The sequence below is a fragment of the Sciurus carolinensis genome, chromosome 7 (assembly GCF_902686445.1).
Source record: "Sciurus carolinensis chromosome 7, mSciCar1.2, whole genome shotgun sequence".
Taxonomy (NCBI): Eukaryota; Metazoa; Chordata; class Mammalia; order Rodentia; family Sciuridae; genus Sciurus; species Sciurus carolinensis.
In genome coordinates this window covers 34,598,543-34,621,238 of record NC_062219.1, presented here as the reverse complement: position 1 = coordinate 34,621,238, position 22,696 = coordinate 34,598,543, and the positions used below count along the sequence as shown (strand labels likewise).

General features: G+C 38.3%; 1 protein-coding gene across 2 annotated transcripts in view; it reads right to left on the bottom strand.

Annotated features, from left to right (window-relative positions):
• Samd3 (sterile alpha motif domain containing 3) overlaps nt 1-22,696 on the bottom strand; it is a 61,152-nt gene that overhangs the window by 18,955 nt on the left and 19,501 nt on the right. For both annotated transcript variants that reach the window (XM_047558806.1, XM_047558807.1), the window contains exons 4-6: nt 10,146-10,331; nt 9,821-9,905; nt 5,164-5,331 (exon numbers count right to left, since the gene is read on the bottom strand). In XM_047558806.1, coding sequence (XP_047414762.1) covers nt 5,164-5,331; nt 9,821-9,905; nt 10,146-10,331 — 439 coding nt within the window. The remainder of the gene's footprint in view (nt 1-5,163; nt 5,332-9,820; nt 9,906-10,145; nt 10,332-22,696) is intronic.

Below are 22,696 nucleotides of genomic sequence, written 5' to 3'. Positions count from 1 at the left end.
AGAAATGAGGAGCATCAAGCTGATAACTGTGTCCACACTCATGTTCTGGTGCCCCATGTATACCAGATACCACTATCCCAGGGACATCTCCCATCCCAGAGTCAGGACAAAAGGAGCAGAATCCTTCCATCAGGCCATCTCCATCCCATCATGACTAGGATTCCCACCTACTTGTAGCACCCCTAACCCAGGCTATAGTTATCCTGCAAGAAGGAAGATGCTACAAAGAGGTCCTGGGTACTGGTTCAAGAGAATAAGACCCACTGTCTTTCCCCTTATTCTGAAAAATGAGAATGAGGCTACCCAGAACGCTTTCCATGGAGGGGCTTCCCTGATACAACATGTCCTCCATGATTATCCAGGCAACCACAAGTGATACTAAGTAATAAACACAAAGAAGTAAAATGCAAAGTGGGGTGGCATAAGAGGAGACTGACAGACCAGTGGGATAAGGTATTGCCAGAACACACCCAGTGCTGTTTGAGTTCTTAATAAATAATAAAGTGACACCATAAACCAAGGAGAAAAGGAGGGATTGTTTAGTAACTGGTGTCAAGAAAGCAGTTCACTATATGGAGATCCCTATTTAATATAAAGATAGACTTCAGATGACTTAAATATCTGAACAGGGAAACTAAAATTACACATTTATAGTAGGAGCACATCCTTGTGACTTAGGGCATGGGAAAGACTGTTTCCTACAAATGAACAAGAAAAAGATGCCAACCCATTAGAAACTGGAAAATGGACCTAAAGAGATAATTTTCTAGAACAAATTCAAAAGGTTAACAAATATGTGAAGATATGCTTGGACTCACTAGTTATTCAGAGAAATGCAAATCACAAGAATGAAATTATACTTTATATCTATTAGACTTGGCCAAATTTTGTAGGTCAGAAAATGCCAAGGGTTGGTGGGAATACAGGGGTTATGCACTGCTGTGGGAGTGAACCTAACAAATGCATTCTGGAGAGTAACTGGTCACATGAAGTCCATGCATGCCTTGTGTCCCATCAGTTCCCTTTGAATGTATAGTCCAAAGAGATAACTCATCATCCCATAACCAGATACGTGTAATAACCAGGTATTCTCCAGAGTGCAGTTTGTACTGGGGAGGAACAGAACTTGAGGCCAGGAGTACTTCATAATGCTTAGAATCAATGAACTGGAGATGTATATAGCAACATGAATGGATCTTAGAGAGAAGAGTATTTATTGGTTTTGAAAAAAGTGAAGCAGATGAGCTATAGATACACTCACATTAAATCAAAATATACAAACCCAAATGAGAGCACACCTTTTGGCACACTGGCAAAGAACCAGACATATATGAAATGTTTTAGAATGGTCGTCCACAGGAGAGGCATGGGGAAAGGCAGATGGGAATGGGGATAAAAAGAAACAGATAAAACAAGAGAAAAGACGAGCCCAGGACAGTGATAACATGCCTTGAAGTGAGGCGTTTGATTCACTTAACTTTAATTAACGCCTGAGATGTTTTACAAAATTTACTACAGTATAAAGTAATCCAGTACATTGCTGATCAGTTCCATATAATTCCTAGGACATTTTGAAACCAATGTTCTCATCATTTAAACAAGATAATGTCATCAGCTTACAAAATTGTTGAAGTTAAATTTACTGTTTTTAGAAACTAAGTGTGTCTTTTTATACATATACAAGGTGTGTATAATAAAAAGCAATTAAGAAAAGGAAACATTTGTCAGTTCATGGAGCTATGCATTACTGGGACCTAATTTATTTGTAGCTATTTGCTCACTCATGGCATAATTGCATTGCCCTGTGCATTTTCTGTGTTTCAATTTGTTTCCTTTTACACTAAAAGTCAATGCACAAGAAGTAATGGCACAATTCTGCACTGATTGCACAAGCATAGGAGCAGCAGCAAGGGGTCTGGAGGCTGGAAAGTCTGCGTGTGTTCGTGTGTTCGTGTTTGTGTGTGTGGGGGGGAGTGTTACTGGGGATTGAACCCAGGGGTGCTCTACCACGAAGCTACATTCCCAAACTTTTCTATTTTTAGTTTTGGAACACTGTCCCAATAAATTGTTGTTGAAGCTGGCCTCAAACTTGTGATCCTCCTGCCTTAGCCTCCAGAGTAACTAGGATTATAGGTGTGCACCACTCCACTCAGCTTGGAAAGGCATTTGTAAACATTGCAAAATAGCCAGCATTTTCTGGGACTGTGACACATCTGGCCACCTGGGTCACATGGTGAAATTGTTTTTAGCAGTGAAATAAGAGGAACCAGCCATACTGACTCACAGGTGGTGCTCTGGCATTTCAGATGATTTGGGCTTTGCAGCCAAAGAGAAAGTAGGGCTAAACTCACAAGAGATTCTGGTAGGTGGAGGGTTGGGGACAAAAAAATTTTTTAAAACATGTGTGGCTCAGAGCCACACAAGTACTGCAGCATCTTGGATTATCTGAGAAAACCCAACGTCACAGAACTAAAATCCCTACCTTCCTTCATTGTGACATCTATTTTCTTTCATTCTACCACCAAAAGGACAAAGAAGAGCGAAGTAACACACAGCAAGACAAATAGAACAAACGAACAAACAAAAACTAATAAAAATCTCTACTCCTTCCTTCTCAAGATCTTCCAGTTAGCCCGACCCACTTCCCTGCCTTTGAAGGGATGGACACAGACTGCTACTTCCTGGTTGTGTCAACATTTTTCATCTCTGCAGTACATGAATAAATATTTTTTTTCAATATCATGGAAATATTGTTCATAGACAAGGATTTTTTTTAAAGATGTAAGAGTTACCCAAGGGTGTCTTAATTCAAACATCTTTTATCTTCAGAAATCTTAAAGACATTAAAAAGGAGTTATCAGAAGAAGGTCAAATGGAGATTGAAAATCATTTAGGCAATCAGACTGAATGATAGCATTCCATGAGACAAACCAGGCACATCAGCTCATGCTGGTCGTTTCCCTATTTGGGAGGCTGAGGCAGGAGGATTATAAGCTCGAGGTCAGCCTGAGTAATTTAAGGAGATCCTGTCTAAAAATAAGAAAGGGTTGAAGATGTGGCTTAGTGACAGAGTGCTTGCCTAGGATGCTTGCCTATATGTCCTAGGTTCCATCTCCAAGACTAGAAAATACAATTCCATGAAGTAAATTCAATGTATGGGAGACTCCCACTCTTCTGGGTGCTTATACATTTGCTTTATCACCATGGAGGCTACAAAATACATTGTTTCTGTAATATTCCGGTATAAATTATTTTTCATCCTTTAAACGTTTTGGCTTTATAGAACACGGGATAATAAACAGGCTACAGACTTGAAATAATCAGCAATTTACAGCTCCATTTATAGAGGGAAAGAAATCCTTCTAATTATATTTGTTTGCCAGGAGGAGTGTTGTCTCTTCAGACCTGAACAATGGTCAATCTCTTTTTTAGCCCACCTGAAAGGAAGGTAAAAGCCAAATCCTATTGCAGTTTAACACCTAATCCTGAAACATTGGATTCCTTGTTCTTTTTGAAGCTAAGACCCTGTGTGGGTCTCAGCAGGATTCATCCTAGGATTTAGGCCCATCCGGGGGACTAGAAGAGAAGAACTGGGAAGTCTGCAACTCCATAGGGGTTTTAAGAAAGAACAGAGTGTAAACGTGGGTTCAAATATGGTGGATGTATCAGTAAAAGAAAAGAACTTCAGTTTAGTCTTGTCACTGGCAGTGACCTCTGATCCCATAAACTTACCCTTGAGTTCTAGTGCTGGGAACAATTGAAAATTGTCCAATTTTACCCTTCTTCAGTTTTGAGGGATCTTGGTGGGAATGTGCATCATAAGAAAAGGGGGAATTTATTACCTTAATTCAATTACAAAGGATCTTCATTCTTAGTGTACTGAAATCAAACTTTTAGAGAACACCATTTTATGTAGCATGTAATTAGATTCTTTTCCAGTGTGACTTTTTAAGAACAGGAAAAAATTTAAAATAAATGTAATTTTAATTTATTGTGATTTTAGTTTATACCTGGAATTTTGCAGCCAAAACTACAGTTACATCATCAAATTTTCAACTTTTATCTTTTCATCAAAGAGCAGATATAGAACTACATTGTCTTACTTAATACATTGTTTGACGGTCTCATTAAAAATTATAAGCAGATTTTTAAAGTATATGCCTTCATTCAAAATTTTGCAGGATGTGGGATGCTAGAATTAATAGCTTACAAAACATGTTAGAAATATGCCTGTCCTCTGGAATTTACTTAACAACTAGTACTAATAAAATGAAGTGACCAAATATTTGCTTTTAGTATCAAATAAATATCCTAGAAGAAAAAGAAAAAAGAATACCTACATAAAGTACATTCCCTCACATAGATGCATTTATGTCATAGAGTTGAGATTTACATATTCATGCTGTTTAAAGTGCAAAATAGAATTGGGATGACAAGAGATTCGCTTCTATACTTGGTCAATTGGACATCATTCCTAGAGAGTTCAGCCTACTGCTAATAAATTAATATTTCCCTGCTAATATGAGCAGGGGAAATTTTTGTTTCTGAAGATATTTGGGAGCACTCAGGTAGTTAAGGGATACTTACAGCATTTCTGATAATTAAGACCCATATGGTCTCCTTGTTGTGAGGGAGGAACCTCCAGGCTTTGTCTGGGGCCCCTCACCGGAAGTTCCTCACAGCCACTTTGGGATTGGGGTGGAAGATTCTGGACCAGCAGGTGGGGGTAGGCCAGCATGGGGTTCCGTGCCAATGCACATGAACTATTGCCTCCCTAGACCCTGAAACTCAGGTCATCTGACCCCTACAGTGTGACTATTAAACCTTGCCGTAAGGGTGTCAAGAACATGTGGTGTGTGCAGAACAAGAGGGTGAGAAACCATTCCAGGGTCCGGAACTCAAGGGCTTACTCATGTTCTTTGAAGACTGTACCAAAATGACCATGAGATCCTCAATAACATTCTTGCTACAAACTGTTTCTGGCAGTCCTTTTTCTGGAAATATGACTTACATTATTAGCCATGCAAACCATTGTTTTTATGGGTTCCTCAGATTTTAAAAGTTATCTTATTTTGTTGTAATGATTTTAAATGCTATTATTAAAATTATCCCTTAATCAACAAATGAGTCAAAGTGTCAGAACATTTAAGGATTCAATCTTACTTTTATCTGGACAATTTTAATTTCATCAAATCTTATATCAGCAAGAGATTTCCTTGTCTGGCCTCTTCGGTGTCCAAATTTGCACTTATTTTTCATTACTTGTTCATCATCTTCTATGGGTCTTCGGACATATTTAAAACGATCTTTGAGGGCTCGTTTCCATAAAAACTGCATAAAATAACAAAGCAGTCCAGTTAATCCTAGGAGCTTGGAATAATTCCATATAAAGAACAAAATATTTGCCAGTAATTCCTGGGCTTGAAATTATTTTCACACCACAGTAATACAAGTGATGTACCTATTCTTTGATTTATCCTTCCAATAGTTTTATGACATTGCAATACAAATTATAATCATTAAATTACAGCTAAGGAAATTGAATCAGAGAAAAAACTCTTATTTCCTCAAGAGCAAATGGGGATGCCACTGAGATAGCATTAGACAAGTGTTTGGCTTTTAGATCTTGCTATTCCTGGTTTCATGGCTCAAGTCCTAATAAGAGTATTCTCTGCCCTTCAGAAAGCACTGAGGCCTATGTTGAGAAGACTCAGTGTTAAGAACCAGCTCTAATACAAGTGCCCCTCAACAAGTAACACCATGTAGCCTTAGTTCTTTGACTATAAAATGGAACAATAAAAGCTGCCTCAATTGTACTGGGTTTTTAAGAGAGTCAAATATATAGCTACCCATTGCAGGTATTTATAAACTTAAGTGCTGGTCAGAAAACCCTGGGACAGACTGGCCAGACAGCTGCAGGTTGAAGTTGGAACTGGCTTCAGTGCAGATAAGTCTCCTGGGCACACATACATCAGAGATGTTTACCACCTCCCATAGACCTGTGGGCTCTGCTGTGGCTGGTGTACAACCACAGAGAAATAATAGGTGGTTTATATTTCTCTTAGCCCTGAAATACAAACTAGCACAAATACATTTGTTTCTCATGCTTCCTACAGCTCTGAAGGGCCTCTACACCTGCTGAACCTGGCAGAGGTATTATAGCAATCAACTGCTAGGACATTGTTGAATTGCCATTTTCTTCTTCCTAATCTCTCCCATCTCCCTGTATTAACTGGTAGGAAGAGAAAAAGAACCAATCGAACACAATTAATGAGTATTCAATCAATGAGTGTTTACTAAGTATATGCTACATGCCTGGCACTATCAGTTACTCACATAGATAGCTTCAGTGGACAGACTCAGCAGAAAATATTTGGGGTATAGCATAATCACACTTTCCCTACACTTTTCCAACTAGAGGACATGTGGAAAGTTATACATTGATACAGTTCTCTTAATCACTCTGATTTTTTTTAAAGAATCCCCGAAATTATGGGCCTGTTGTGACACATAAAACAAACCACAGTATCACAAGCAGATCTTCGCTCAGTATTTTAAACACAAAATATAATTGTTAAAAAACATTTGGACAAACACAGAATGTAGACCATCTGACACAGCAAGTGAACTACATTTGACCAAAAAGTAAATATCAGCAAAGACAAAATGGTTAGAGAGACTGTCCTAGGCAAAATTAAAGAAGTATATGGATATATGCAATGCATTATCCATGATTAGGTTTTTATAGGGAAAAAAACTACTTTAAAAACATTTTTGAATAATTAGAGAAATAGCAATACAGATTACATATGATATTACACAATTATTTTGAATTTTCTTAGTTATGAAAATTGCATTGCAGTTATACAGAGAATTGTTCTTATACTTTTAAGATGTATGCTAAGATATTTAGAAATCACATCTGTAACTTGCTTTTAAATGCTCCACTAACACAAACAAACATGATAGAAGAATAAAAAATGTGGCGAAATGTTAGTAACGAATGAACGTAGATCTGTGTTCTTTTTTTTCCCCCCAGTACTGTGGATTGAACCTGGGGATGCTGTTAAATATGCTACAATGCACAGGACCACAGGACAACTCGCACCACAAAGAATTATCCAGCACCGAACGTTAATAGTGTGAAGGTTGAGAAACCTTGATTTAGTTGAAGGGTATATGGTATCACCACAGCATTCTATTTGTGTGCAGATATGAAACTTTTCAAAATGAAAAGCTGAAAATAAAATTAGCCCTAAAAGTAATCAAGTGCCTACTTTCTTCCCCTCTGAAACACACACACACACACACACACACACACACACACACACACACAGTGTTCTTAGAAATTTTCTACATTTTGCAACATAACACTTGCGGGGAGAATTTGGGCAAGCATCCATCCAAGCACCAGTTTCCACTTCTGCTCTAAGTGTGAACATAGGGACCACAAGCTGTTAAGCAATTTTCCTTATCTCTTTATCAGTTAACCCTCTTTAGTTAATGCCGCTGGGAACAGATGTGGGTACAATGCACTTGAGAACAAAGTAAGCATTATTTATTACTTCCTGTGAGTCTCACTTTGATAACCATAAAACTAAAGGTCAAAAATGTAATTGGATAGATATGCATTTGCTTATATATTTGCAAAGATTCTCTGGAAGAAATCTTTAATAACATTATTGGTTACGTCTGGACAGGAAAGTCAAGTGGCTGGAAAATGGGGGTGGGGAACTTTTCTTTTTGAAGCTTTTGAATTTTGAACTAGGTAAATGTATAATTTATTCAAATAGAAAATCGAGATTATTTAAAAAATATAACCATAGTCATCCCTCAGTATTCACAGAAGATTGGTTCAGTAGCCCTTGGCAGACACTAAAACCTACAGGTAATCAAGGCTCACATAAAATGGCATAGTGTTTTCATATAACCTACACGCATCCTCCCCATTTTTAAATCATCTCTACATTACTTATAATACCTGTTCCACTGAAAATGCCATGTAAATAATTGTTTTATTATATGGTGCAGGGAATAATGACAAGAGAAGAAGCCTGTGTTCAATACATATACAACCATCCTAAGCTTAATTACAAAGCACAGTATTCAAGGTTGGTTGAATCAGAGGAGGTGAAATCTGTGGATATGGAGAGCTGACTGTATTTCTATACACAGTAGCACTGATAGAGATACTGATTCAAGAGACAACCTGTATCTTGAACATCAAAGGAACACTGAGATTTTATTTTGTCAGCCCTATTGGAATGACTGTAATGTTGGGCCCACAGGTTTGTTTGATGCACTGATTTATTTTAGAGCAAATTTTGTTAACTATATAGTGTGTTTTATACAGAGCAGCATATTTAAAAAGGATGTCATCCTAGAAGCAAAGATACTTGAATTCTAGTCTTGGCTTTACAATTTTACAATTTCTAGATGGGGGATATGATGTCTTTTCTCAGTCTGAGTGCTAAAAAAATGTTTAAGGCCTTTTCTTGTTCCAGAAAATCTATGATTTTATCCATTTTTTTACTTTTTATTTTTACAGACTGCATTTTGATTCATTGTACACAAATGGGGTACATCATTTCGTTTCTATGGTTGTGCACCATGTAGATTCACACCATTCGTGTAATCATACATGTACAAAGGGTAATGATGTCTGTCTCATTCCACCATCTTTCATACCATATTCTGAACCATATTCTGAAAATATTAAGTGAAAGAAAGGAAGAAAGGGAAGGAGTGAGGAAAGGAAGGAAGGGGGATAGAGAGAGAAGGAGAGAGAAAGCATTCAAGCAAGAAAGCACAGGCCTTAAATGATGTTGACATGTATCTTCTTTGTTCAAATTGGAACTAATTGCTTAAACCCTATGTCTTTAAGAAAGCACAGCAAAAAAGTATTTTCTGACAGACCAGAGATGGTAAGGTACAAGAAGACATATATCTTACTTAGCTATGATTACAAATGTGTATACATATGTCATATAGAGATACAGGGATAATACCATGTTTTTGTACACATAGCCATATTTCCCTATAATTGTTTATTAAATTATATACTGCTAGTGTATATCATAAGCACTCAACTTTTTATTATAATCTTAAGTATTTTTAAGTATATAGTCCACTAGTACTAAGTATATTTATACTGTTTTAAAACAAAGATCCCAGTCTTTCAAATCCAAGAAACAGACAGGTCCAGACAGTTAAGTTTATACTGAGCAGCTGTTCTCAATCCTGGCTATACATCAGAATCATTTGGGAACTTTAAAAAAATACTAATGCTAGAGCCACATCTTCAAATCAATTAAACCAAAACCTCTGAGTCTCCTAAGATGCAGTCAGAGTTTAGAGCTGCTGCCCATAACATCCTTGGGATCTGCTTGAGCCACGACAGTGAAGTTGTGAAAGGGCAGATGAGACAGACAAGTAGGACCTCTAAGCAGACAACTTCCCCACTGGGTCTACTCAGAGGGCAAGCGACACTGGCTGATGAGAGCCATGATGCATGTCATCTCCTCATGACCCTTCCTAGAGGATCATTGTCACACAGGAGCTCCCAGATTGCTTCAAGAGAGGAACAGAAAGATGATGATGGGCAGACAAAGGAACCCAGGTTAAGCAGAGACTGAGAAGATATCACAGGGAGGTGAGAGAGGAGAGAAGAGGAAGAAAACACAAAGCAAAGAAAGAAGTAGGGGCTGTCAGAAAGAGAGAGAACCAAAGGGGAAAAAATCAGAGTCCAAATGGACAATATGGGCTATTATCTTAGGATGGACTCAGATGAACAGGATGGTGGTGCCATGTCATTACTTACGAAGCCACAGCCGTCCTCGTCCAGGAAGGGGTGGGCCTGCAGCAGGGCGTTGACCACATCGTTGTACTGCTGCGTGGTGGGATACCTGTTCACAACAGGGAGATATCTTTCATTTCAAGCAGTCCATATTCAAGAGGAGTCTCAATTGCACTCACTCCTCTTCAAATCTTTCTATAGAACAAAATAGACGTTCAAATGTTGGGTATGTTGGACTTAGATCCAAAATGTCATTCAAAATCTGAGGAGACTTCATTGCAGGTGAGTTCCACTCTACTCCAAGGCAGACCCTCCCCCAAACCAGCAGGTTTACCCTGTTATCACTCACAGTGAGCCTTCCAGATACTTAGTCATGTCAGCTTGGAGAAACTCAATGATCCTTATCCTCATGCTGTGATCAGGACATTTCTGCTCCGCTAACATGCATTTGACATCATAGGGAAACTCCGGTAAAATGTAGGATTTGGTCCACTGTATTGCTTTATTCCTTGCTAAAACATGTTTCATGTTTCTTCTGTGAAATGAAAACACACAAGAAGTGAAATTCTAACTCTAATATATATGCCATTTATTAGTTCTCGATATCCTGAGAACTTATGATATAAACCAACTCCTGAGGCCCAAATATGTGAAGTCATCAATCCATCATCCATCCATTCATCTATCCACGAATGTTTAAAGTCTTTTTAGCTGTCTCCCTTTTCTTGGCCTTTGCACACACGTAAGTACTTGCACTTCTGGAAAAATGCGTCATAATAATATCGATTTTAGAGTAAAGTGTGAAGTTGGAAAGAATGTTAACCCGTATATTTTGAAGAGGTAACATGTAAGGCATAGCTGAAAATTTAGCAAGCTATCTAGCAGAAAGAAAAGAAGTTGTAATTCAGTAAAGTAAATGAAGCCTACAATAAATTAGTCTTCATACCTGATTAAGAAAATTCTTCTAATTTATTCCATTATCATTTATAGTGAAATATAAAGTTCACCTAATTTAGTTAGTCTTTGGCTATTTTAATGAGATGAACTTAGATTCTAAATTAAAAATAAGTGTATCAGAGATATTCTGATTCCATTCACATGGCATCTCTACAAAACAAGACAAAAAGTTGTAACTATAGAAAACAGATCAGTGGTTGCCTAAGTCTGTGGATGGCCCAGATGGATTGTGACAATGGTTGCATGGCCACATAAATTGATGGAAATTAACTGTCTGTACACTTTAAATGGGTAAATTTTATGTTATGGAAATTAAACATTGATTAGGCTGTTTGTAAAATCAAATATCAGAACCACTTTAAAATCTTACAGTCAGGGGCTGATTGTTGAGTGGGTATAAAGAAGAATCTAAAGTAAAATTTCTAAGCAACAGTTAATCAAAGGCACTAGAATGCTGTCAACCTATTCCATTAATAGGATTGATTGGGATGGAAGGGACAGCATAGTGGCAGGCCAAGTAGAAGACAACAGAGAAATTTCTTAAATTAGTCTAAGTAGGTTACTTTTCTAATGATGATGGAGTTCTTAGTGGTTCAAACAAAATTCAACTGAGCTTTGAAAAGCCAGGCTTCTTTTAAGATTTTAGGTCATCCTTTGTAATGGAATATGGGGGATGAAGCAAGGAGGAGAAAGCACTTTCATCTTTTTTTCATGGTAAGTTCTTTTGGCCTTCCCCTGGTTGGCAGTCACTATATTAGTGGTGAAAAAAAATAATTTAATATTGGATTTATAATAGCAACAGATAATTCTCAGACATAACTCTCTGTTTCAGCCCAAACTGTTTGCCAGTATCTTTCTCTCATTTCGTTCATTCATTTAACCAACATGCATCAGGAGTCTACTATATGGCAGTTACTCTCCTATGGTCCCCATTTTCATCTACAATTTATTGTCCTTTTCCTTATTTCCTTCTCCCATGGCCAAATTATCTCTCCCTTTTCTACTGAGACCAAGGGTTATAAATTAAAGACAAGTTTCGTTGGCTGTGTTTTGTGCCTTCCCTGGGGTTTAAAAAGGCGATGTAACTAGGCAGATGTTGAACTTGGTTTAGTACCTTTCAATATCTGTACCCTTTTCCCCAGTGGATTTCAAGCAGGTAAGCTAGTTGCAAGATTCTTCTGGGCTTGGAGGTTACTTTTCACTTATTTCACACCACATCATAGGTAATTTTGATATTCTGATATTATAAAATAGGGCTTGGTACAATTTTTATGTTATACATTTTTTTTCTATACGTCTCTTCTGCATTGGGATAGGGACCATAATGCATGGAATTATTTATACCAAACACCCAGAAAGTAGCTAGACTTCTTAGAGTTCTATTGAAGACAGATATTTCCATTAGGCTCCAGATGAGTTACTATGCAAAATTAGAGGCATCAAATTTTCCTTTTCTTTACATTAAAATGACATAACAATATTCTGGAAGTGGCTATAGTCCAAGCTATGCCAACTAATATAAGTCAAAATGAGTATTACAAAATAAAGGTGACTCATCAAATTAAAAACGCATTCTGATTTGGAAGCAGATAACTGCAGGCATAACCATTTTCCATCTGTAGAGTTAAATTTGCATTAAATTTTATTTTTTAAAAGAATCCTTTACTGTGATGTTAAAATTATTCATAATATCTTTAGAAAGTTAGAGTTGGGCAGAGTACCAGCAGAAGTCACTCTACAATAAGAGCAGGGACAGAAAGCACTACCAAATTTCTGCTCCCACTGCAAAGCCAGAGTCTTTGAAACAAATCACCACCACAAAACAACAGATCTTTAATTCAATAAATCTTAATACTGGGTGCACAATAAGGTCAATTGGAAAGCTTTTTTGTTTGTTTTCGGGGGTACTAGGTATTGAACTCAGGGACACTGGACCACTGAGTCACATCTCCAGCCATATTTTGCATTTTATTTAGAGACAGGATCTCACTGAGTTGCTTAGTGCCTTGCTTTTGCTGAGGCTGGCTCTGAACTCTAGATCCTCCTGCCTCAGCCTCCCAAGCCACTGAGATTTACAGGAGTACACCACCACGACCAGCAACTGTAAAGCTTTTAAAACAGGTTAATTCCTAGGACTGGCCCCAGTCTAAATGAATCAGTCTACTACTCACTAAACACTCAGGTTATATGAGGAATAAAAGTTTATATCCTAAATAAAATAAAACACAATAGAGTTAAGTCAACAATTTGATAGTTGGCAGTATCATTATTGCATTTAAAACATTTTATTGAACATTGACAAATGATTGTGTGTTTATGTGGTCAGAGTGAAGCTATACTATACATCTATATATGATGTGCCTCTATTGAATCAAGTTAATTAACATATTTTTCATCTCAGATTCTTATCATTTATTAATCCTGAGTGAAGCATTATACCCTCTGATTATGCACCAATTATCAAAAAGGACGATGGGGATTTTCATGAAAAATTGACTCTCCAACTTTTTCTTACTATACAGAGAGTGAAAAATCATTCATTTTTTCTGCTCCAAAAGAGCAGACAGTATGATCCACTGGGATTCTCACAGGGTAAGGAAAATGGTCCTGCTAAGAACAGGTCCAGCTGAGTACCAGCTCACCCAGGAAAAATCTGAACGCACAGAAGAACACAAGTTGAGCGTCAGTAGGGAGCAGAAGAGACACAGATGTTACTTGAGGGAAGAGCTCTTTTTTTTTTTACACAGTGCATGCAACATTGCTTAGTAAAGGGATAGGTAATGATTTTTGCTGAAAGAATGAAAGGGGTAAACCAGAAGGCATAGGTTATGAGCAGGACTCTATTTTCTGGGGGTAAAGTTTTGGACATTTCAGTGGTTCTTACTACATTCACTACCTCAGTAATCCAACTCCCTATTTAAACCCCAAATGTATCCCTCATATCAGCCCCATCCTGCTTTTACTTAACCTCTCATCTCAGTCTCTTCCTGATCACTTTACTGAGGTTGCATCCTTAAAAGTCAGTAATGATTTCCTAGTTTACAAACATAGGGCCTTTGACTGTGGCCCTTTTCAAGACCTTTCTTGCTGGGCTTAGCACTGTTGACCATTTCCTCATAACCCTCTTTTCTGCCTTGAACTATTTAACTTTCTTGTTTCTCTTCCTGTCTTTCTGACAACTTGTTTATTTACTAATGTATTCCTCCTTCACATTTTCTGGGAGTTGACATGTGGTTTTGTCCTTGTTCCTTAATCCTCCATATTGGACTATACTTTCTCCTTCAGAGAAATCACCCAGCACCACAGCCTCAGCTCTGACTCTTCACTGATGGATTATAAACCTATTCCCAATAATCTCCTTCCCAAGCTCTACCCCAGATCTCTAAAAACTTGTGCCTTGTTCACCTCATATGTAACATATCCAAAATAACCCATCATCTTTTTTGCTTTGAGCCAGATTCTCATTTGTCACATACTGAATTGTGTCCTCTTCCTTTCCAAATTCAATATATTGCAGCTGTAACTCTTGATGTGACTGTATTTTAAGACAGGCCTTCATGGAAAGAGGTTAAATGAAGTCATGAAGGTTAAATGAGGATTAGTATGCTTATAAGAAGAGACCCCAGAAAGCTTACTCTCTCAGTGCCACTTGAGGACATAGGGAGAAGGTGGCTGTCTACAAGCCAGAAAGAGGATCCTCACCAGAAACTGAATTAGCACCTTGATCTCAGACTTACAGACTTCAGAACTTTGACACATAAATTTCTATTCTTAAGTCATCCAGTCTATGAGCCTGAGCTGACCTATACTGCACTCCAATGTCCTTGTTTCTTTTACTGTACTTCTTTCTCTTAGCAACTCAAGGTTAATACCTTGACATTTTATTTTTGTCTCCATTTCTCACACTTCGATGTCATGAAAAATTCTGTTCACTTTATCTCTTATATTTGTCTACTTCTCACTAGGGTTCATTCTCCTACTCTAAGGCAAGCATTCAACTGACAACTTCAATAGTCAACTAGGAGAGCTCTGCTCCTGGAACAGTCTAAAAAGCTCAGGAGACCAACTATTCCATATATACTAACTATAAACACTGACAAATTAAAAAAAAATAACTGAAAACATTGAAGACTAAAAAGAAGTAAGATCCTAAAGACAGTCCTATATTTGGAAGAGGAAGATATTGACTGAGCTTCCCATATTAAACCTGAGAGCAGACCTCAGGCAGTACTGCTAAAAATCTAATAAAAAAGCTGAAGCTTCTAGTGGACAGCATTTGTGGCCACTAATCTGTGGAAAAGAGGAAGAGAATCAGAGAATCACAGAAAAGAAAGAGTAATAAAGGGAAGTTTCAAATTCTGCATATAAATTGTTCAAATCTTGGGATGATCCTGAACTACACATGTGCATGACCCAATCAAAGATAAAAGAATTAAGATTTAAGTGACATCTCACAGATTTTTTTTTAAGTCCAACCAATTTTACTGTTTGCTAAAATAGACATTTTGGGGGTGAATAGAACATATTCAAACATCTGCACATTGCAACACTCATAATGTTCAGCACACAACCTGTAATGGTTAATTTGAATTGTCGACTTGATTGGATTAAGATATGCTGATGATTAAGAGGCTTCTGGGTGTGTCAGTGAGGGTGTGTCTAGGAACGATTGAAATGTGGGACAGCGGACTGAAGTGGAGACACTCCCTAAGCGTGGGCAGCACTGCCCAGCAGGATGGTGGCTTGGAATAAAAGTTGGAAGAACAAGGAAGTAGATGCAGATGCAAGTCCTGCTCTGAATGGGTTCTTGATTGTTACTTCAATCATCTGAGGATATTGGACCCTCTTTTCTTCACTCCTCCAAAGCAGACTCTGCCAGTTATTCTCCAGGGAGTTTCCAGAAGCCTTGGTCTTTGACTAGGGTAGCACTGTTGATCCCTCTTGTTCTGGGGCCTCTGCCTCTTGGACTGCACAGCTACTGGTTCTTCCAGCTCTCCAGCCTGCAGATGGCCATTGTGGACTATCCAGCTTCTGGTCATGTAAGCCAGTCTAATAAATCCCCTTTTTATAATCATTCTTCCTGTTGATTCTGTTCCTTTAGAGAACCCTGACTCACATACAAACTAAAATTATGTAACACTTAAATACAAAAACAAACAAAAATGTGACTCATTCTCCAGGGTAAAGATGAGCAATAGTGTGTGCTCTTGAGATGATCCAGATGTTGGCAAAAATTTCAAAGTAACTATTTTAATGATGTTCTGTGATTAAAAGAAAAATATGCTAGAATGACTTGAAATGATAGGAAATTTTAGAAGAGAAACAGAAGTTATTTAAACAAAACAAATAGAAGTTTAGAAGAGAAAAATACAAAATTTGAAGTTAAACAATGTACCAGATAGGATTAACAGCAGAATGGAGCATAAAGAAAAAAAAAATCAGTGAATTTGAAGAAAGATCAATAGAAATAATCTAATCTGTAAAATAAAGAGAAAGGAGAATAAAAAATTAAAGAAATAGCCCATTTTTCTAATCCCATTTTCATAAAATTTATCTCCCTACATAGATGTAAAAACTTTATTTTTTTTGAAATGTTATCCCATTTTATATAAATACTGATTTCATCATGTCAGTCAGTGGAGGCACCAGGCAGAACTGGCCAGTGACTTCTCAGGTCATTCTTTGACCCAAGACATAAGTCCATGGTCCCAGTAAAATAAACCTGTCTTTCTTGATATTGTAACTATTCTGGAGAGAAAGAAGCATCTTGATTTCTGGGTCCAGGACTTCTGGTCAGACTGAGTAACCAAGGTAATTTATGTCAACTCAGAGTTGGAAATTGTGAGATATGGACTGGCTTAAAAATCTGACAAGACTTTTCAGAAGTAATATTTCTCTGTAAACTGTCAGCCTTTTGGATTCCTATAGAGTGTTCATTCTTTTGGATTCATTCTAGACCTGGGTAGCTTTGTGATTAAGGTAAAATGGATTCCAAGGGATTCCCAGTAGGCATATGCATAAATAATTGTCTCTAGAAAGAAGACAAACAAGAAGTACAAAGAGCATACAGAGCTGGAAAAGAAGCATAATTCATGTAAATTTGACCATTTTGGGCCTCCCGCATTTTCCCTGATAATATGACAAATTTTACCCTGATATGAAGAACACGCAGACTATCACTTAAACTTGCCTTCTGAAGAAGTTTACTCTGAAGAACAACTCACTGGTTGTCTGTCTTTATTCCTATGACTGGAGTCTATGAAGGCAGGTGAACTGTCTCTCGACTTCCCATGAATGGGCCATGTGTAGCCCAAATATTGAAGAACCCAGCATTTCTAGAGACTATTCCCCATTCTGCTAGTGAATATCGAATACCATTTGAGTTCCTGAAAGAGTACTGGGAAATGATGTGGAAATGTAACTTCAAACTTTAAAGTCCAATAGTTTAAAGATCAAGTATATGAGAGAGATATAACTTCACATTTACTACCTGACCAAACCAGATGTCTGCCTTTTGTAATTCTTCATATGCAAAATGCATGAAGTCTTCCAGTTATCATATGCATGAGAATTAGTGTCCTGACAATACAACCCGTATATTGAGTGACTCTGATTCAGACAGACACTGTGTGGTAAACATGGCAGGCAGCTCATCTGGAAACCAGTTTACTGTATGAATCACTGTGACCAATAGTATCTTCAGCAACTGGTCTCCCTGAGAGCTGAGTTATTGCTTCCTGTTTGTGAGAGTAATTCTGAGTCAGGCCCATTCTTTATTTATCATCCCTTTGGGTTTCTGAGGCTTCCCAGGAAGAGAAAAATAACTATGATTTGTTACATGTTTAGATGTAAAACTTCACATCTCTAAGGGAAAACCTGAATCTGTTCTTTGCATTAAATCCATTTGGAGCTATTGAGTGTTTGTAGTTATTTTATCCCCATGAAAGTAGATAATAATGCTTTGGGGAAAGAGTAAACCCTTAAACCTCCGAACCAGAAAGCTTCAGTGTTTCTTTATGAATTAGAGAAATCTTAAGAGTCCCAAACTGCTCCTTCCTTTAAAATAATTTTTTTAAAACTGAGTTGCAGTTTTCTGCCTGGCTGAAACTGTGGCTTCCAATTTACTTGCTTCCAAAATCCAAGGGAATTTTTTCTTCTTCTTTTTTTTTTTTAACTCATCTCCACAAATAAAACAAGTGATAGGATTTTCATATTCTATGAGAAAAAGTTAAATTCCATAGGTTCTCTTGCTAACGTCTTAAATTTAATTCCTTGTATTTAGTAATTATAATAATACAAATTATAATACACTTTTGTATGCTATCATATCATCAACTACCACACAGGGTGAATTCTCAGGTACAGGCAAGATACAGCCTTGCTAAACCTCCAGAATGGTCCCTATATGTGTCAGCAGTGGATTCTCTCACATCAAATGCCCTGCTTCCCTCATTCTTCCAGGCTTATCTTGAGCCCTCTCAGGTAAATTCTCCTCCACACTCTCTTGACCCTCAGGTGACCTTCTTGTCTGAATCCTCCACATGGCCTGGTCCAACACTAACCCTGTGGGCACTCAACTCTGTCTTGGCTCCCTCTCTGTTTTGATTTCCTTATGTCCCCTTGCTGATAGCAGTTTGTGACAAAAATGTTATAGAAAGGATTAGAAATGTTTGAGAGATAAAATACTACATATAAAATTCTATGACAATCCTTAGTTCCATAAACTTGTGGATATATGCATAAAGTTGACATCTTTCATTAAAAAAAGTTTTTCTTGACACTAGAGATTGAACCCAGGTTTACTTCACCACTAAGCCACATTCCCAGTACTTTTTATTTTTTATTTTAAGATGGGGTCTCGACTGGTTATCAGGATGGCGAACTAGAGGGCGACTGCATTTCATGTTGCTCCAGGACACAGGATTCAAAAGAGGAGATAGTGAGTGACTTGGGACCAAATCAAAGCCGCCGGGTGAGTCTCTCCCATTGGGGAGGCGTCCCGGATGGGGCAGTAGCCCCGGAACGCAGGGAACTTTGTGAAGTAGAGTTGCTCAACGAGACACCCCTCCCCCCACTGGAGCGGTAAACACGGACCACTGGGATCATCGTAGAGGAGGCGGCTCAGCACAGCGCTTGGACTCGGAGCAACCACTGGGGCTCCGGGCGGCTGCCTGAGGAGGAGCTGCATGGCGAGCTGTTTGGACTCAGAGCGACCGCTTTTGAACACCAGGGTGCTGTCTGGAGGAAGAGGAGAAGCACGGCGGGTCACTTGGTCTAGGAGTGACTGCATCAGAGCTACAGGCGGTTGCCAGAGGAGGCGGCGAGTGGTGAGTTGTTTGGACTCAAAGCGACCGCTCCTGAACACCGGTGGCCTGCCTGGAGGAGGACGGCGGTGGGTCGCTTGGTCTCCGAGCGACTGCTCCTGAACACCCGGGGGCTACCCCGAGGAGGAGGTGGAACAGGGCGGGTCACATGGACTCGGAGTGACTGCCTAGGGCTATGGGCAGTTGGCAGGAGGAGGAGACGCGAAGTGAGTTGCTTGGACTCCTAGTGACTGTGTCGGAACACCGGGCGGCTGTTCGGAGGAAGAGGTGTATGGCGGGTCTCTGGGACTCAGAGCTATCGTACGGGGCTCCAGGTGGCGGCTCAGAGGAGGGGCTGCATAGCCAGGTGATTAGGGGCAGAGCAGGGTCCCAGGACCTAGGCGGCTTCTTGGTGGAAGAGCTGCACAGAGACACGCCTAGGAGCAGAGCGAAGTTTCCAGGACTGCGGGCAGATTCTCTGAGGAGAGGCAGCCTAAGGAGACTTGACTGCGAAGGTTGAGGCTCCCAGGCCCAGGAGGTAGGTCAGGGCCCCTGGGAACGTTGCAGAGGAAGACAGCCCAGCCCAGGCGGTAGTTGTAGATTGAGGGGAACCTCTGGGAGGGGAACTGACCAGCGAGACCTCCCCACCGGGTGAGTTTTCCCTGCCAGATGAGGTTTTCCCACAAGGACGGTAAAACCAGAGACACAGGCACAAACAGACCTTGCCTCAGCCTGCAGCCTAGTTCCCCTTTGGATGACCATTGGTCAACAAGTGGAGGCACCTCTGCCCACTATCAGGGAATATACCCCACCTGAGGGTCACCAACCCTAGAGAGGCAGCTTCCTTGTGGAGAACCGCATTATCAACTTCCTCCAAGACTTCAGGCTACTGAAGGATAAGAGGGGATATACCAGAAACCTTCAGGGACATTATAAGTCAATAGAGGAAGTCTGCAATATCTTAATGACCCACTGATTCCTGAACAATATGAGAAAACAAGGGAAGAAAATGCCCCAAACAAATCTAGATGTTACATCAATAAAATCCAGCGACAGCATGGCAGAAGAAATGACAGAAAGGGAGTCCAGAATGTACATAATTAAAATGATCAGGGAAGCAAACGATGAGATGAAAGAGCAAATGCAGGCATTGAATGATGAGATGAAAGAGCAAATGCAGGCATTGAATGATCCCACCAATCGACAGTTAAAAGAGCAAATACAGTAAGCAAAAGATCATTTCAATAAAGAGTTAGAGATATTGAAAAAAAAAACCAAACAGAAATCCTTGAAATGAAGGAAACAATAAACCAAATTAAGAACTCCATAGAAAGCATAACCAATAGGATAGAACACCTGGAAGACAAAACCTCAGATATTGAAGACAAAATATTTAACCTTGAAAACAAAGTTGAACAAACAGAGAAGATGGTAAGAAATCATGAACAGAATCTCCAAGAACTATGGGATATCATGAAAAGACCAAATTTGAGAATTATTGGGATTGAGGAAGGCTTAGAGAAACAAACCAAAGGAATGAACATTCTATTCAATAAAATAATTTCAGAAAATTTCCCAAATCTGAAGAATGAAATGGAAAATCAAGTTCAAGAAGCTTATAGGATTACAAATACACAAAATTACAACAGACCCACACCAAGGCACATTATAATGAAAATACCTAACATACAAAATAAAGACAGAATTTTAAAAGCTGTGAGAGAAAAGAACCAAATTACATTCAGGGGGAAACCAATACAGATATCAGCAGATTTTTCAATCCAGATCCTAAAAGCTAGAAGGGCCTGGAACAACATTTTTCAAGCTCTGAAAGAAAATGGATGCCAACCAAGAATCTTATACCCAGCAAAACTTCCTTCAAATTTGACGATGAAATAAAATCCTTCCATGATAAACAAAAGCTAAAAGAATTTACAAAAAGAAAGCCAGCATTACAGAACATTCTCAGCAAAATATTCCATGAGGAAGAGATAAAAAACAAAGAAGCAAATCAGCAAAGGGAGGAATTAGCCTAAAGGAACTGTCAAATAAAGGAGGAACCAAGTTGTATCAAAAAAATAAATAAATAAATAAAATTTAAAAAATGAACTAAATGACTGGGAATACAAATCATATCTCAATAATAACCCTGAATATTAATGACCTGAATTCACCAATCAAAAGACATAGACTGGCAGATTGGATTAAAAAGAAAGATGCAACAATATGTTGCCTGCAAGAGACTCACCTCATAGAAAGAGACACCCATAGACTAAAGGTGAAAGGATGGGGAAAAACATACCATGCACATGGACTCAGCAAAAAAGCTGGAGTATCCATCCTCATTTCAGATAATGTGAACTTCAAGCCAAAGTTAGTCAGAAGGGATAAAGAAGGACATTTCATACTGCTTAAGGGAAGCATAAATCAGCAAGATATAACAATCATAAACATCTATGCCCCAAACAGTGGCTCATCCATGTATGTCAAACAAATTCTTCTCAATTTCAGAAACCAAATAGACCATAACACAATAATACTAGGTGATTTTAACACCCCTCTCTCACCACTGGACAGATCTTCCAAACAAAAATTGAATAAAGAAATCATAGATCTCAATAACACAATCAATAATTTAGACTTAACAGACATTTATAGAATATACCATCCAACCAAGAGCGAATACACTTTCTTCTCAGCAGCACATGGATCCTTCTCTAAAATAGACCATATATTATGCCACAAAGCTAATGTCAGCAAATACAAGAAGATAGAGACACTACCTTGTATTCTATCATATCATAATGGATTGAAGTTAGAAATAAATGAAAGAGTAAAAAACAGAAACTACTCCAACACCTGGAGATTAAACAATATGCTATTATATGATGAATGGATAACAGAAGATATTAGGAAGGAAATTTAAAAATTCTTAGAGGTAAACGAGAACAAAGAAACATCATATCAAAATCTCTGGGACACTATGAAAGCAGTACTTAGAGGAAAATTTATTTCATGGAGCGCATTTAATAAAAGAAGTAAAACTAAACAAATAAACGACCTAACACTACAGCTCAAAGCCCTAGAAAAAGAAGAACAGACCAACACCAAAAGTAGTAGAACACAGGAAATAGTTAAACTGAGAGCTGAAAACAACAAAATTGAAACAAAAGAAACAATACAAAAAATTGACAAAATAAATAGTTGGTTCTTTGAAAAAATAAACAAAATTGATAAACCTTTAGCCACACTAACAAAGAGAAGATGAGAGAAAACCCAAATCACTAAAATTCGGAATGAACAAGGAAATATCACAACAGACACGACTGAAATACAAAACATAATTAGAAGCTATTTTGAAAATCTATACTCCAACAAAATAGAAAATTTCGAAGACATCAACAGGTTTCTAGAGACATATGAATTGCCTAAACTGAACGAGGAGGACATACACAATTTAAATAGACCAATTTCAAGTAATGAAATAGAAGAAGTCATCAAAAGCCTACCAACAAAGAAAAGTCCGGGACCAGATGGGTTCTCAGCCGAGTTCTACAAAACCTTTAATGAAGAGCTCATTCCAATACTTCTCAAAGTATTCCAGAAAATAGAAGAGGAGGGAACCCTCCCAAACTCATTC